Raw genomic sequence first — 14567 nt, forward strand, 5'->3', positions numbered from 1 at the left:
CTTCGGGAAACCACTACCACCCTCTCACCATGTTACATACCCCTACACGAACACCCGGACTTTGCCAGGCTCAATAAATGTAGACGGGCCGAGGCCAGCCACTGTATATAGTCATGCATAATGCCTTCCGAGGCACGTAACTCGACGCTCATTTCATAGACCATGTCATTCACGATCATTGCTGCGTTGGTGGGTGCGTTGCACGTTTGTGTGCAGAGTGGGCGCAGACGAGGGGCATGACTGAGTGAAGGATCTGTAACGGCGCCACCCTTGGCGCCAACTAATTTCACGTTGACGAAGGCTTCGGTCAGGTCCAGCTTCTGCTTCTCTGTTGCCGCTGCCCGCTGTGTAGGCGTGTGTCAGTGCCCCTGAAGCCGACTCTTGGCACCAATGCCCCCCTGCAGCGGCCACCACCCTCGCGGCAACGCAACTCGCAATCGATGCAAAGCCAATGCATTTATACAGCATCATACTGCGGCGACACTGGAGACTTGATGAGGAGCCAGTGACCGACCCGGCGCGCGGGCGCGCGGGCGAGTGGACATGGCGGGGTTTGTTTCGGGGTGAGGAGCTCTGTCACCGCGTTTTGGCGGGTACGGATAGGCGTATGTAGGACAAAGAGAGAGCGCGAGACACTAGTACAGATTACTCGTCGTCCTCGTCGCTCTCCTCCTCGAGGAAGTCGACGAGCGCCTGCGTCACCTTGAGGAAGTGCTGCTTGCCCTGGGGCTTGGCGCCCTTCTGGTGCCAGTAGATGATGGCCTGGTCCGAGACAATGTCGGTGTTGTAGAAGACCTTGAGGATCTGGGGGAAGGCCTTGAGGATGCGCGTGTCCTGGTAGCAGAAGACCTGGACGGCGTTGATGATGCCGACCTCGGCCTTGGCGCCGTTGCAGAACGGCTCGAGGGTGGGCGCGAGGCGGTTGACGAAGGCGACGACGTTCGCGTCGAGCTGGTCGGCACGCGCCGTCCAGTCGAACGCCTTCATCCAGCCGAGGAAGATCCACTCGCAGAGGTCGGCCTCGGGCGCGGGGCGCTCGGCCTGCTGGGCCTTGAGGTGCTCGACGATCTGGGGGGTCAGCTAGTGGACGGGTTGGGTTTGACGAGCTGGAAGTAGGTGGGGGTAGCAGGAAGCCGGTACACCGTAACAAGCCGGCGTGAGCCGTCTTGGGTACGGCCCTCGGCCCTCCTCTTCTGGCCCAATGTCTCGCTTCTGCGCTTGCTTCTGCAGCTTCTGCGACACCCGCATCCCCTTCCTGCTTCGCTCGGCTCTTCACTCACCTGCTGGTTCGAGTCCTCGTCGTTGATCATCCTCGAGACGGCCGAGATGGTCTCCTCCTTGATCTCGCTGAGGGCGACCTTGGCGTACCAGTCGATAATCTGGGGGAGGCCCTCCTTCTTGAAGTGGGCGTCGAGGTGGGCGCGGTCACGAATCTGGACGGGGAACACGGTGAGAATGTCGCGCAGGCCCGAGCGGCGGATGGTCGCCGCGAGGTGGTCGATACTCTGGCGGGCGAGGTAGACGCGGAAGAACTTTGTGAGGAAGTCGAGGCCGACCTGGTCCTTGACGACATGGTCCTTTGCGAGCGAGGTGAGGGCCTTGGGCGCAATCTGGAGCTCGATGACGAGCATGGCAATCGCCTCGGCGAGCTTGGCGCGCTGGTCGGCGTCCCACTTGGCAAGGTAGCCGAGCAGGTCGGGGAGGAACGACTCCTCGAGCGGGCGCTGCAGGTAGCGGTAGCGCTGGATGACGCGCTGGAGCGTCTCGACAATGCCCTTGACGGGGGGCCAGTCGCCGAGCTCGCCGCCGGCCGGCTGGAGGATGTAGAACGGGCTGCGCTTGTCGTCGAGGTACGCGCCGCCGGGCTGGAGGAGACCGCCGACAAACAGGAGCTCGAACAGCTGCTCGCTGTACTTGAGGTACTCGAGCGTCGTGCCCGCCTGGACGAGCTTTGCGACGAGGTCGTTGGTCGTGGGCGGGGTGGCGACGAGCGCGAGGTGGAGCAGGAGGCTGTCGCGGAAGGCTACGCTGTCAGCATACACAAGGCAAACGGCAACACTCACTTTCAGGCTCAAACTTGGCCGTCGCCTTGGCCTGGCCCTTGCGCTGGCGGATGCGCACACCCGTTAGGGTCGGCTTGGCCGCTGCACCGCTGGCATTGGTGTTGGACTGGGTTGTGGGCGTGTGGGACATGCAATGGGTCGGGGTGGGTGTTGTTGTTTTGCGGGTGAGTGGTGTGACGAAGCAACGCGAGAGTGGTGGACGAGGATGATCGAGTTGTGAATGTCATGTCGACGACATTGTGAGCGCGGTGGCGGCGGCGAACCTGCACTGCAGCCTGGCATTCAGGCCACGCGAGCGGCGCCGACTGAAGCGCCGGCATGTGGCGTAGTGGCACCAGGCAGAGTGTGCCTTCACACGCAGCATACAGCCATTGTTCTGCTCGTGCATGCATGGGATGTGTCACCACTGGTGATGCAGACGCAAGGTGACGCATGCATGGGGGTGAGCATGCTGGCAGTGACCCGTTGAGGAACCTGTGAAAATGACAATCGACTAGCCTTGCCGCTCGTTTTGCTCCTGCCTGCCAGATTCGCGTTGACCGTCTGCCCGCCCGCACCACAACGCCTCAAGCACCACCCCACCCCACAGTACACTTCAGACTGCCATACATCCACTACGAATGGCCACGTAGATTTCGCTTTTTCCCTCGGCCGAGACGGCTTTGGGTGAAGAAGGACGGGAGAGTGAGAGAAGGTCAGGAGAGGGGATAGGTGATGGGGTTGAGAGGCGGGGTAGGGTGAGGGCTATGGAACACGGGAAGAGGTGAAGAGTCTGATATCTGTGGCTTCCAAATGATGACGATGATATTGATATCCACATGCCTGTCTACCTGTTCGACGCGACCGGTTGTGGGCCGCGGCGCTGTTTGTGTGCCTAGGCCGACTCGACGGGGTTGCCGCCGCCGACGCCTGAGAGAGTCAGCCTGGGTTCGACAATGACCACGACATCACACTCACGGCGGTCCTTCTCAGACTCGAGCTGCGAGTAGAGGAGCATGAGGGCACGCTCGGTCGACTCGGGGGTGCCGACAATGGTGAACATGCGCTCGCCGGTCTCGTCGTGGGGGACCTTGGCAATCGAGATGCGCGAGCCGGAGAGACGACGGATCTCGGTAATCTTGGAGCCACCACGGCCGCTGTGTCGAGTCAGCGATAGTCTTCTCGGGCACTGTCACACGACCACTCACATGATGCAGCCGACCATGTCGGAGGGGATAGAAATGTTCTGGGTGCGGAGGTTGGTGTTGTCGCCCGTCGGCGACTGGGGAGCCTCGGACGTGTGACGCTCGGTAGTGCCGGTCGTGGCGTTGCCGGCGTTGGGGGCGGGAGTGCCAGTCGAGACAGAGCCGCGCGAGGCGCGGCGATCAAAGGCAGGGGCGCCGAACGCGCCCATAGAGGTGCGACGGATGCCGCCAGTGGGGCCAGTGACCGTCTGGGCACCGAGACCGCCAGCGAGAACACCGGCGTCGCCGGCGGCGCCGGGGTGGTATTGAACAGTGCCAGTGTTGCGCTCCCAGTCCTCGAGAAGGCACTTTGCAATCTCGAAAATGGCCGTCTTGATGGCCTCCTGGGCGCCCTGGACCTCGACGACACGCTCAGTCGACTGGGGGAGCATCTCCTTTGAGGCGACCATGCGGGCGCCCGACATGTCCTGGATCTGCTTAATCTTGACGCCAGCACGGCCAATGACCGTGCCCATCAGGTTGTGGCTGATGAGCAGGCGGATCGAAGTGAACGCGGCGACAGGGGGAGGGGGGAGGGATGAGTCGGAGAGGGGCGTCTCGAGGAGCAGACGCGCAACCTCTGAGTAGGCCGCGGCAATGGCGTCGGGGTCACCGCTGACGCTGAGGACGCGGTCCTGCACGCCGGGGACGACCTTTGAGACGCCAGCCTTGCAGCTGGCGACCTGGCGAACATTGGCAATGGTCGCGCCGCCCTTGCCGATGATGATGCCGGCCTCCTTTGTGGAGACGAGGGCGCGGAGGGTGAGCTCCTCGGGGACACCGCCGATGGGGGTCTGGGGTTCCTGGGCCGTGTCCGACTTGTGCTCTGGGTGTGGCGTCAGCAAAAGCTCGACGCGTACGTGCCGGCGGCAACGCGCCGCGTGTGTGCGAGACACGCGCGCCCAAAAACTTACCGGTGTCAGCCATGTTGACAGAGGATCAGGCGGGGGAGGGATGAAGAGGGGTAAAGATGAAGGATGGATGCGGGCCTGGGGGGGACTGCGATCCGTTGAAAGCCAGATGGGGGAGGTTCTGGCAGGGAAGGCGGCAAGTAGAGCGCGGGGTTGAAGGGCGGGCGCAGTTGCTGTAGCGGCGGCGAGGCGGCGACGGCGACAGCGGCGGCGAAAGAAAGAAAGGGGAGGAGGAGAGGAAGGGGGGAGGGCGGGAGGAGGCGGAGGTGAGAGAGAGGCGGGGGGAGGTGGTGAGAGGATGGAGGGGAGGTTGAGAGACTGGGAGGATGGAGAGAGGATTGTGGTGTGGTGAGCCTCATGTCGGTGCTGGGCGCTGGCTGGGCTGGGCACGCGTGGGGTGGTGGGGTGGTAGGCTGGCTGGGTGGGTGCTGGGCCGTTGGCTGGGCTGGCTCGCTGCCTCAGCCGCGCCTCGCTACTGCGCTGCGCTGGGCGATGCGCGTGGGTGGCAACGCAACGAGATTATTTGGTTCCGTTTTCCATCAAGCCACTAAAGGTAATTACTGGGACACGCCGGGCTAACACCAAAAGCAGGTAAGTAGGCAATAAGTCGGGCTTGGCGGGTGGGTGGAATGAGGAGCTGGGCTGGGCGAGAGGGATGCGTGGTGGGGATGTAGTAGCGGGGCAAGCTAGGTGTCTGTCCAGCTCTGCCAGTGATACCATCATTGCGTGTGTCTCTGTCTGTCGCATTCATGCATGCAGGCAGCTGTGTTACCAGGACGGTTTTGTGTTTGTCCCTTGGATGCCTTGGCTGCTTACATCGAGCAATGATGTAATCGAGTCAGTCGTCGCACTGCAGCTCGCTCTGATACAACCCCGCACCGAAATTCAATGACACGTGTAAAATAAATTTTGCTCCCGTTCAAACTCCAGCAGCTCGCGACCGTCGCCCAGTCGCTCGCTACACCTTTTCGCCGCCCAGCATCCATTTCTTCTTCTTCAGCTCATCAACGAGGACCCATTCTTTGGCTAGTTACTGAGCCAACATGCAGATCTTCGTAAGTCGACCGACTCTACCCCCCCACCCACAGCGCGCTGACACCCGCTCCAGGTCAAGACCCTCACGGGCAAGACCATCACCCTCGAGGTCGAGTCGTCGGACACGATCGACAATGTCAAGTCCAAGATCCAGGACAAGGAGGGCATCCCCCCCGACCAGCAGCGCCTGATCTTCGCCGGCAAGCAGCTCGAGGACGGCCGCACCCTTTCGGACTACAACATCCAGAAGGAGTCGACCCTCCACCTCGTGCTCCGCCTGCGTGGTGGTATGGCCAAGAAGCGCAAAAAGAAGCAGTACACCACCCCCAAGAAGAGTGAGTCACGCGGGTTGGACAAGCAGCAGAGCACAAACTGACTCCTGCACAGTCAAGCACAAGCGCAAAAAGGTCAAGATGGCCATCCTCAAGTACTACAAGGTTGGCTCGGACGGCAAGATCCAGCGCCTCCGCCGCGAGTGCCCCCAGCCCACCTGCGGCGCTGGTGTCTTCATGGCCTGGCACAAGGACCGCCAGACCTGCGGCCGCTGCGGTCTCACCTACTCGTTCGAGCCCGGAACCAAGCCCACCGCTGCCTAAGCGTGTCGCTTGCTCCATGGCACATCGACCAGTCGTGGCCGGTTGCGACGTGTTGCTAGTCTTCTAGTCTAGTCATGCATTCGTACATGGTCACTGTGGGCGTTGACACGTCGAAGCGCAATGATTACTAATCCTCGCACCTGCGCCCCCGCTGATCACCCAACTTGGCCCAACCTGCTCACGCCGTGTCCAAGTCGTGTGACGGTGCAGCTGGCGCGCGGCGCGCACTTGCACTTGGGCATGCGGCACCCGGCAGCCGCCAAGCACATGTGGCACTAACCTCCGCCCGCACGCGTGCGGTCGTGCGCCTCCCACTCGACAATTACACGCTGCATTTAACGTTTATGAGTGAGGAACAACTAGTCTATACTGGCTACACGATCGCTGCCCGCCGCGGCAGCCTACTCCTCGACTCCTCCGCCCACGCCCCCACGCTCTAATCTATGGCTTACACGACCCCACTACACCGGCCCGACAAGCTGGTACATGAGCCTGCTGACGACGCCCGAGAGCGCCGACGGCTTGTGCTTGTACGCGTCCATGACCATGGCCATGCCGGCGGCGCCGAGGATGGCCTCGCCGAACGGCACAATGGGCACCCACGAGCGCTTGCGCGCCGTGAACCAGGCCGACTCGAGCGCCTTGGGCAGGCAGTACATTGCCAGCTCGGCGCGGCGGCGCTTCTCCTCGGCAAAGAGCGAGAGGCAGGTCGAGAAGCCGATGGCCCACATGGTCTCCTTGCGCTCGAGGAGGGCGCGGAGCACGGGCGAGATGTTGCCCTCGAGCGCGTTGGTGCGGCCGCAGAACAGCACTGCCGGGGGTTAGCGCGTGTGGCAGGAAGCTGGTACTACGTACCCTGGTAGATGACGACAAAGAGGCCGAGGAAGGAGCAACTGCGCGTGATGCCCCAGCCGGCCCTGGCGAACATCTTGAGCGGGTGGTTGAAGACCTGGTGACGGCGGAGCACGAGCATGGGGATGATGTGCAGCGCCGAGTACACGGGCAGCATTTGGCGCTGGGCGTCAGCATGGGTCTGGGTGGGGGACGTACGAAGACCTGGAAGAAGCGCTGGAAGTTGCAGGCGAGACAGCCGTCGACCCACGGGTGGGTCATGCCACACGGGATGAAGAAACCGGCGGGAATGCCGGCCACAGTGTTGTTCATCAGGGTGGTCAGCTCGGTCCGGTTGTTTGGCGTGAGGTGCTTGTAGTCGAGGGCCTCCTGGATGACGCTCGTGTCGATCTTGTTGTTGCGCATCGCCTGGAGGTTGCCCTTTACGGCAAACTTTGGCACAAACGACACGCCCTGGATCCAGTTGTTGTACTCTCTGGGGATGGTCTCGGGCGCGAGCAGGAAGGCAAACATGATCTGCCCGCAGCACAGGCCGAAGAGGAGCACGTCTCCGTTCGGGATCTTGATGCCGAGCTTGGGCGCGTACTGGTTGAACGAGCCCTGCAGGCCACGGACAAACATCCTGGGTGTGTGAGCAACAGCCTAACCCTAGGGCTGGCTGCATCCGACTTACTGCTGCACGACGCCACGCCTGCGCTCGGGCGTCTCGATCAGCATGCCCAAGCTGCCGACAGCGCCTGCCACGGCAGCGTGCCAGCGGTGCTCGCCCTCGCTTCCCTCGCGCTCGGGTGGCCCAAACGTCGTGCGACGGAACAGGCCCGCCTTGATCCGCCGACGGATGTACGAGAGGGGAGGGGCGAGGCGGAGGAGGTGGAGCGTCAGTGTGTTGAGGAACGTGAACGCGCCTGGGCCAGTCAGCTAGCGATCCAAACTCGTGGGGAACCCCGGGCGCCCCAGTGGTAGTCACCACGCCGGCGGCAACCCGAGTGGGCGAGGCCTACGCACCGATCATGCCGCCGAAGCGGACAGATTCCTCCCCAAAGAGAGCGCGAACGATCATCTGGAACTTGAGCTTCGGTCGTTTCCTCAGGACGCGGAAGAGCAGCAGGACGAGGTTGAAGCCTGCACGCACGCAGTATGCGAGGATGAACGAGCCTGGGGCTGTTAGGACGAGCGCATACGGCTTTGTGGCAGCACTCACGGAGACCACGTCTCGCGGCGAGGACGACGGCGCGTTCGGGATCAGGAGGGTACAGCGTCTTCTCGTCCTTCTGGCGCCACACGAGGTCGCGGCCGGCCTGTGCAGCGGCAGCGAGGACGCGCTGGCGCTCCTCGGCGTCATTGGAGAGCAGCACGAGCGAGTCGATGGACGCAAAGGACAGCGTACGGCGGATCTGGTCGGCACTGGGGAGGGTTAGTTTCATTCAGCCACGGTGGGTCATGGGTTTCCCGATCCGCCACAAGTCACGCCTCACTCACGTTTCCGAGAGGTTTGGGGTGCCGGGCTCGCTGATGTAGTACTCTGTGCGGGTGCGCACGCCGCGCTTTCTCCGCAGGCGGCGCTCGGTCGTGCCGTCGCCACCGGGGAAGACGACCTCGGACGTCTGGTTGGTCATGGACAGGCTGGCGGCCGTGAAGCGCAGGTGCTTGTTGCTGTGGTTCCTGTTTGAGTGCCCGTTGATGATGGACGACTGGGTGCGGCGCAGGATCGGGGGCCGCGATGCCGAGTCGTCTGTCGAGCCCGCCGACTCGGTCTCGGACGGCGGCGACGAGTCGGTGACGGGCTCCTCGGACGAGTCGGACTCGCCGTTGAGTGGCGCTCGGGCGGCGACTCCAGCTGGTGGTAACGTCATGATTGATCCGGTGGTGGTGCTGTCGTCGACGACAGAGGGGTCTAGCTGGTTGATTTCTTCGGTGACAATGGTCTCTTGTACCACGACCACGTCTGGTGCTTCCTCGTCGCCCGACATGGCTGTTGGAGGGGGGGGGGTTGGAGTTGGTTGAGCGAGCTGCCGAAGAGTTGGTCGTGGGTCCGTCTCGTCGTGTGTGGTGCCGCCGTGCCCACTGTATATTCCACTAAACCCGTCATCGTCGGCAACTATAGGAACCCGGGTTTGCCCCAATAATCTGGAAAATAATGACGTGGAGTTGCATTTTGGGTCTTATCACCGGGTTCCAGACGGGCAGGCGGCCTCTAGTCCTTGTCGGGCATCTAACACGACGCGTCGTGGGTGAATGCGGCGACGTGCCGGCACGCCTCGGTGGGGTGTAGACGCTTAGCGCACACCACTCACTCACTAGTAGCACCGACAACGGCGCCCGGCAAAAAGACATGGGGCGGTCGTGGGCTACAGTGACGGACGGCGATGATAGCCACCGCGATCGATCGGACGTGGCTGGTGCTAAGGCGATAAGTGAATGGGTCTGGACGGGGGGGAGGGAAGGGGGGGCCGTAGTGGTTGCATGGTGGTGGTGCTAGTCGGGCACGGCGTTGGACTCTTTTGTCGACGATCTCTGTGTGCCGGGAGCGAGCGAGCGAGCGAGGTGGGGGCCCAGTCTGGCACAACGAGGCACAAGCCGAGAAACAAGGAGGCGGCGGCGGCAGGCAGGCAGGCAGGCAGGCAGGCAGTGGTGGCGGCGGTCAAGGCGTGCAACTGGACAAGGCCCGCGGCCCGTGCATCCGTCCCTTCAACTTGTCCGCGTTTGCGGCCGCCGTGTGACGAGCCGAGGCGCCGCGGCGTGCGGTGAGTGTTGCATGGGCAGTGGTGGCACTCTGCACCCGCGATACGCCGGATCTTGTCTCCAATCAACTGTTGGTTGTGCAAGGCAAGGAAGGCCTGTTCCCAGCGCTTTAGCGCTTGTGGCGAGCCCTTCTCACGCCGACGCCCGCCGCCGCGGCCTGATTCAGCCAAGCAAGCCGTGTGTGCGTGACTGACGCGCAGCTTTGGCGTCACTGGCGGCGCCATCCGTGGCCCAGAACCTGGTTGATCGACCCGGTCGAGGGGGGAGGTGCGGGCGGGGTGCGGGCGGGCGGCCAGTGCTCAAACGACGCCGCCGCGCCGCTGCTCGCCTCCTCGCCTCGCCTCTGATTGCCTTGTTTCTGCATCCTGAGGTATGTGCCGGTGCGAACAAGTGGCATGCAGTAGAATGACTGGGTGGGAACGGGTCACGCTGGCAGATGCTCCAAGGACGTTTCAGGGATCACACAGGGCAAGGGCCCAAAAGGGCTTAGGGGTTTCGACGCGCGGCGCGGGGCACGGCGCGGCGCGCGCTCGCGGCGAGTACGTACGACTGGTTGTCGAGTTTCGAGGGTGTGCAACTGGGTAGGTGGGTAAAGTGTTTACATCCCTTATGGGTGCCCAGTACGGGTCAGTCTCGTTTCATTGAGCCTGTATGCCTGTCTGCCCAGGTCCCCGCCCACATGCTAATGCAGGGGATAGGCCACACCCAAGAGCACACCCAAGACTCTTGACAATGCCGCCGGGAGAGAGAAAGACAGAGTAAAGTACAAGCTGATACAGAGGGGAGTAGGGTGGCTGCACGGGAGGGACACAAGGGAGATCCAGGTAGTGACAAGTTGAAAGGGTCGTCGTAGATGTAATGGCCTGCATAGCATGCATGCACGCAGCACGAGAGCAGTGCAGACGTCAGTGTGCATGCTTGGGCACGCCGTTTGCTGCCCGCGCTTGCCCCGCTCGCTCGCAGCTGCCGCCACCGCGCCGGGCGGCTCGCGCCTGGCTGGATCCTCGTCGTCACTGTAACTGGCACCAATCACACCAAAACAACACACCCAACCATAATCTCCTGAACCGATTTCAAGCTCCAAGGTCCGCAACCTGCCAGCTTTTCTTTCTTCCTCGAGCAAAGCATTGCATCAGAATCTTAGCTCTTCTCTCTCACACACTCTTCAACTCCTTCCATACCTCTTCTACCTCGCTGTCTTTGTCGCTCGTCGCTCGGACAGTTGGCCCTTGCACTCGGACCTCTCCCGATCTTCTCTGGTTTGTCGTCCCCTTTCGTCGCAAGCCCCGTTCCCTCGCCTCGCCTCCCTCTCTCTCTCTCCCCTTGCCGCCCACCGCCGCCGCTGCCGTGCCGTTTCTTCCATTATAAACCCCCTCGCAACATTAGCCTTGCACTCTCTTCTCTTCTCCAACACAATCTCGGTGAGTCGTCGTGCAGCCTGTTCAAAGTGTTTCTGCGCGTCGTGTCACTGCGGCTAGCCTGCCCTGCGCCGTGTTGGGCTCATTTTGCTGGCCCAACAACAGCCAGGCCGCTTCCCACCCAGCGTCTCTCCACGTCACCGAGTGTTTATCGTCGTGGTGCAATGCGCTACCCAGCATGCCCACTACGACCAATGCACTCGGCGCTGTGTATGGCGTCTGGGAAGCGGTGAAGGGGGGCTCAGCGCCCCCCGCGCTATGCGGTGTCGTCGCAGAGGCCGCTTTGTATGGCGGGCAAGATCCATTCCCCCGACGAGCTCGTCACATCAGCCATCTCGGTGTTGGACCCGGTCGAAGCGGTGCTGACATTTGCTCCTCATCGCCTCATCGTTGCAATATCAAACCACTCTACATATCGTCTCTCGCACTCGTCGATCACGGCCACTGCTATATCTGCGTGCATCTCGACGTCTCACCCTTGTCTCCCAACAACGTTTGTTACTACGCCGTCAACAACTCTCGACCACCTTATCGGTTGGCCTCCACGTTTCAATTGCGCTCCCGCTCTCCTCGCACCTCACCCGCCATTGGCTCTGCGTGCGACGCTCTGCTCGGGCCACTTTCTGATCGACAGATCTGAGCAACAATGTGTGGTAAGTCGGAGTTGCGTGCTGCGCGATCGAGGGCCCGTGCTAAACGCCTCGCCAGGAATCTTCTCCTACTGCTCTTACCTCACTGAGCGTGACCGCAAGTATGTGTGCCAGGTGCTCACCAACGCCCTCGCGCGTATGGAGTACCGTGGTTACGACTCTGCTGGTGAGTGTCATGTGTGTGCGAGGTGGGAAGTGTGGGCCGGCCGACGGTGGGTGGGCCGGGTGGGCGCGAGACAAGGCAAATCACACGCCAGCCGCGCCTGTCTGAGTACCGCCTTCGGCCCATGGCGGCCCAACGCCTCCGCCTCGCCCCGCGGCGCCGCGCCCTTTGCCCACTAACCCCACCCAGGTATCGGAGTCGACGGCGACTCGCCCACCGACCCCTTCGTCCTCTTCAAGGCTGTCGGCAAGGTCGCTGCGCTCAAGCAGCTCGTCGACTCGGCTGTGCCCACCCCCGCCCCCGGCACTGCCCAGACCGACAAGCAGGCCGACATGAGCAAGGTCTTCCTCAGCCAGACCTCGATGGCCCACACCCGTTGGGCCACGCACGGTGTCCCCAGCACCGACAACTGCCACCCCCACGTGTCGGACCCCACGACCGAGTTCATGGTCGTCCACAACGGTATCATCACCAACTACAAGGAGCTCAAGCTCGTCCTCCAGAAGCGTGGCTACAAGTTCCGCACCGACACGGACACTGAGGCCGTTGCCATGCTCTGCAAGTATGTCTACGACAGCCAGCCCAACAAGCGCCTCAACTTCCAGTCGCTCATCAAGACTGTCCTCAAGGAGCTCGAGGGTTCGTTTGCCTTTGTCTTCAAGTCGACCCACTTCCCCGACGAGATTGTCGCTGCCCGCCGTGGTTCGCCCCTCCTCATTGGTGTCAAGACTGAGCGCAAGCTCAAGGTCGACTTTGTCGACGTCGAGCTCCCCAGCGAGGAGAACATCACCGCCACTGCCTCTGACGGCGCTGGCCTCCTCGCCGTCCCCGGCGCCAACGGCCCCGGCCCCAAGCTCCGTCGCCAGCAGTCGCGCGCCTTCCTCTCGGAGGACGGCATGCCCCAGCCCATCGAGTTCTTTGTGGCCTCGGACCCCGCTGCCGTCATCGAGCACACCAAGCGCGTCCTCTACCTCGAGGACGACGACATTGCGCACATTGCCGAGGGTGAGCTCCACATCCACCGCCTTCGCCGTGACGACGGTGTCTCGTCGGTCCGCGCCATCGAGACGCTCGAGATTGAGCTCGCCGAGATCATGAAGGGCCAGTACGACCACTTCATGCAGAAGGAGATCTACGAGCAGCCCGAGTCGGTTGTCAACACGATGCGTGGCCGTGTCAACTTTGACACCGGAACCATCACCCTCGGTGGCCTCAAGGCGTACCTCCCCGTCATCCGCCGCGGTCGCCGCCTGTTGTTCGTCGCCTGCGGTACCTCGTACCACTCGTGTATCGCCGTGCGCCCCGTGTTTGAGGAGCTTACCGAGATCCCCGTCTCGGTCGAGCTCGCCTCGGACTTCCTTGACCGCCGCACGCCCGTGTTCCGTGACGACATTGCCATCTTTGTCTCGCAGTCGGGTGAGACTGCCGACACGATCCTGGCTATGCGCTACTGCCTCGAGCGTGGTGCGCTCTGCCTCGGTGTCGTCAACGTTGTCGGCTCGACCCTCTCGCGTGAGACGCACTCGGGTATCCACATCAACGCTGGCCCCGAGATTGGTGTCGCCTCGACCAAGGCCTACACGTCGCAGTACATTGCGCTCGTCATGATGGCTGTTCAGCTTTCGGACGACTCGATCTCCAAGGCCGAGCGCCGCCAGCAGATTATTGCTGCGCTGCACGACATTCCCTCGCAGATCAAGACTGTGCTTGCGCTTGACAAGTCGCTCCAGCAGCTTGCCAAGGACACGCTTGCCAAGGAGAAGTCGCTCCTCATCATGGGCCGTGGCTACCAGTTTGCCACGTGTCTCGAGGGTGCGCTCAAGATCAAGGAGGTGTCGTACATGCACTCTGAGGGTATCCTCGCGGGTGAGCTCAAGCACGGCCCCCTTGCTCTTGTCGACGAGCACCTGCCTGTCATCTTCATCATGACGCAGGACTCGCTCTACCCCAAGACGCAGTCGGCGCTCGCGCAGGTTACTGCTCGCAAGGGCCAGCCCATCATCATCTGCAACGAGGAGGACAAGAGCGTCAACGACACGCACAAGGTTATCCGTGTTCCCCGTACCATCGACTGTCTCCAGGGTGTGAGTGGTGGCGTGTTGCCTTGGTCGCCTACTGACATTTCCAGATCATCAACGTGGTCGTCCTCCAGTGTATCTCCTACCATCTCGCCATCCTCAACGGCATCGACGTCGACTTCCCCCGCAACCTCGCCAAGTCGGTTACGACCGAGTAAGCGGGTGGCTGGCGGCGCGACGGCAAAAGTGTCGGCGACGCTCGAGACCGCGCACACATTCATGGATAATGACCGCATTGATTCTGAGTATGTAATCATGATATTGGCTGGGCGAGCGGCGAGCGGCGAGCGGCGAGCGGAGCGAGCCGGTCGAGCCGGTCGAGTATGAGGCTGCGAGCGGAGCGAGCGGTGCGGGCGCTGGGTGCTGCTCGCTGCGCTCGCAGCGTCGGATCTGTCGAGCGGGGCAGTAGGAGTTGCCGTTTGCAGTATACACAGCGGGGCACTGAGCACTGATCCACTGATAAGCAGGTCGGGGAGCGGAACGAGCCGGTCAAGTGTGAGGGTGTGGGGGCGCAGCGAGCACGGTCGGGGCGGGGAAGGCCGGCGGGGCAGGACGACTTGGCGCTTGCAGCATACGACGCGTACGACGCGGGGCAGAGTTCTGACGCACTGATAACCTAGGGCTGCGCGGCGCTCCGCGGCACGGCACGGCACGGCGCGGCGCCGGGCATGTCCGGCGAGTGCGAGTGCGAGTGCAAGAAGCAAGTCGGCGACGCGCGTCGCAGGCGACGGGGTCATGGTCGCGGGGGGTGGGGGGGGGCAAGGTGGGATTGTGAGCCGCCGTCCGCCGTGACGAGTGGCGGCGCCGCGACAGATTGGGCAAGTGGCGTGGGCGTG

General features: G+C 62.6%; 4 protein-coding genes across 4 annotated transcripts; 1 reads left to right on the forward strand and 3 right to left on the reverse strand.

The window, feature by feature from the left end:
- Nucleotides 1-645: 645 nt before the first annotated feature.
- Q8F55_000539 (uncharacterized protein) lies at nucleotides 646-2193 on the reverse strand (the record flags this gene model as incomplete). The annotated part of the gene is made up of 3 exons (XM_069349191.1): nucleotides 646-1068; nucleotides 1281-2023; nucleotides 2064-2193. 3 exons carry the CDS (start codon nucleotides 2191-2193, stop codon nucleotides 646-648), a joined length of 1296 nt encoding a protein of 431 aa, XP_069212735.1.
- A 744-nt stretch (nucleotides 2194-2937) lies between these two features.
- On the reverse strand, nucleotides 2938-4213 carry HEK2 (RNA binding protein, heterogenous nuclear RNP-K like protein; the record flags this gene model as incomplete). Its single annotated transcript, XM_069349192.1, has 4 exons — nucleotides 2938-2972; nucleotides 3021-3199; nucleotides 3251-4112; nucleotides 4201-4213. 4 exons carry the CDS (start codon nucleotides 4211-4213, stop codon nucleotides 2938-2940), a joined length of 1089 nt encoding a protein of 362 aa, XP_069212736.1.
- Nucleotides 4214-6289: 2076 nt separating this feature from the next.
- Q8F55_000541 (uncharacterized protein) lies at nucleotides 6290-8650 on the reverse strand (the record flags this gene model as incomplete). Its single annotated transcript, XM_069349193.1, has 7 exons — nucleotides 6290-6639; nucleotides 6684-6843; nucleotides 6879-7302; nucleotides 7354-7585; nucleotides 7686-7835; nucleotides 7882-8084; nucleotides 8160-8650. 7 exons carry the CDS (start codon nucleotides 8648-8650, stop codon nucleotides 6290-6292), a joined length of 2010 nt encoding a protein of 669 aa, XP_069212737.1.
- Nucleotides 8651-11486: 2836 nt separating this feature from the next.
- On the forward strand, nucleotides 11487-13889 carry GFA1 (glutamine--fructose-6-phosphate transaminase (isomerizing); the record flags this gene model as incomplete). The annotated part of the gene is made up of 4 exons (XM_069349194.1): nucleotides 11487-11493; nucleotides 11549-11656; nucleotides 11843-13737; nucleotides 13782-13889. The coding sequence occupies 4 exons, from the start codon at nucleotides 11487-11489 to the stop codon at nucleotides 13887-13889; spliced, it is 2118 nt and encodes a 705-aa protein (XP_069212738.1).
- Nucleotides 13890-14567: the final 678 nt, after the last annotated feature.

This window comes from Vanrija albida (assembly GCF_041260175.1).
Source record: "Vanrija albida strain AlHP1 chromosome Unknown contig_1, whole genome shotgun sequence".
Classification (NCBI taxonomy): Eukaryota; Fungi; Basidiomycota; class Tremellomycetes; order Trichosporonales; family Trichosporonaceae; genus Vanrija; species Vanrija albida.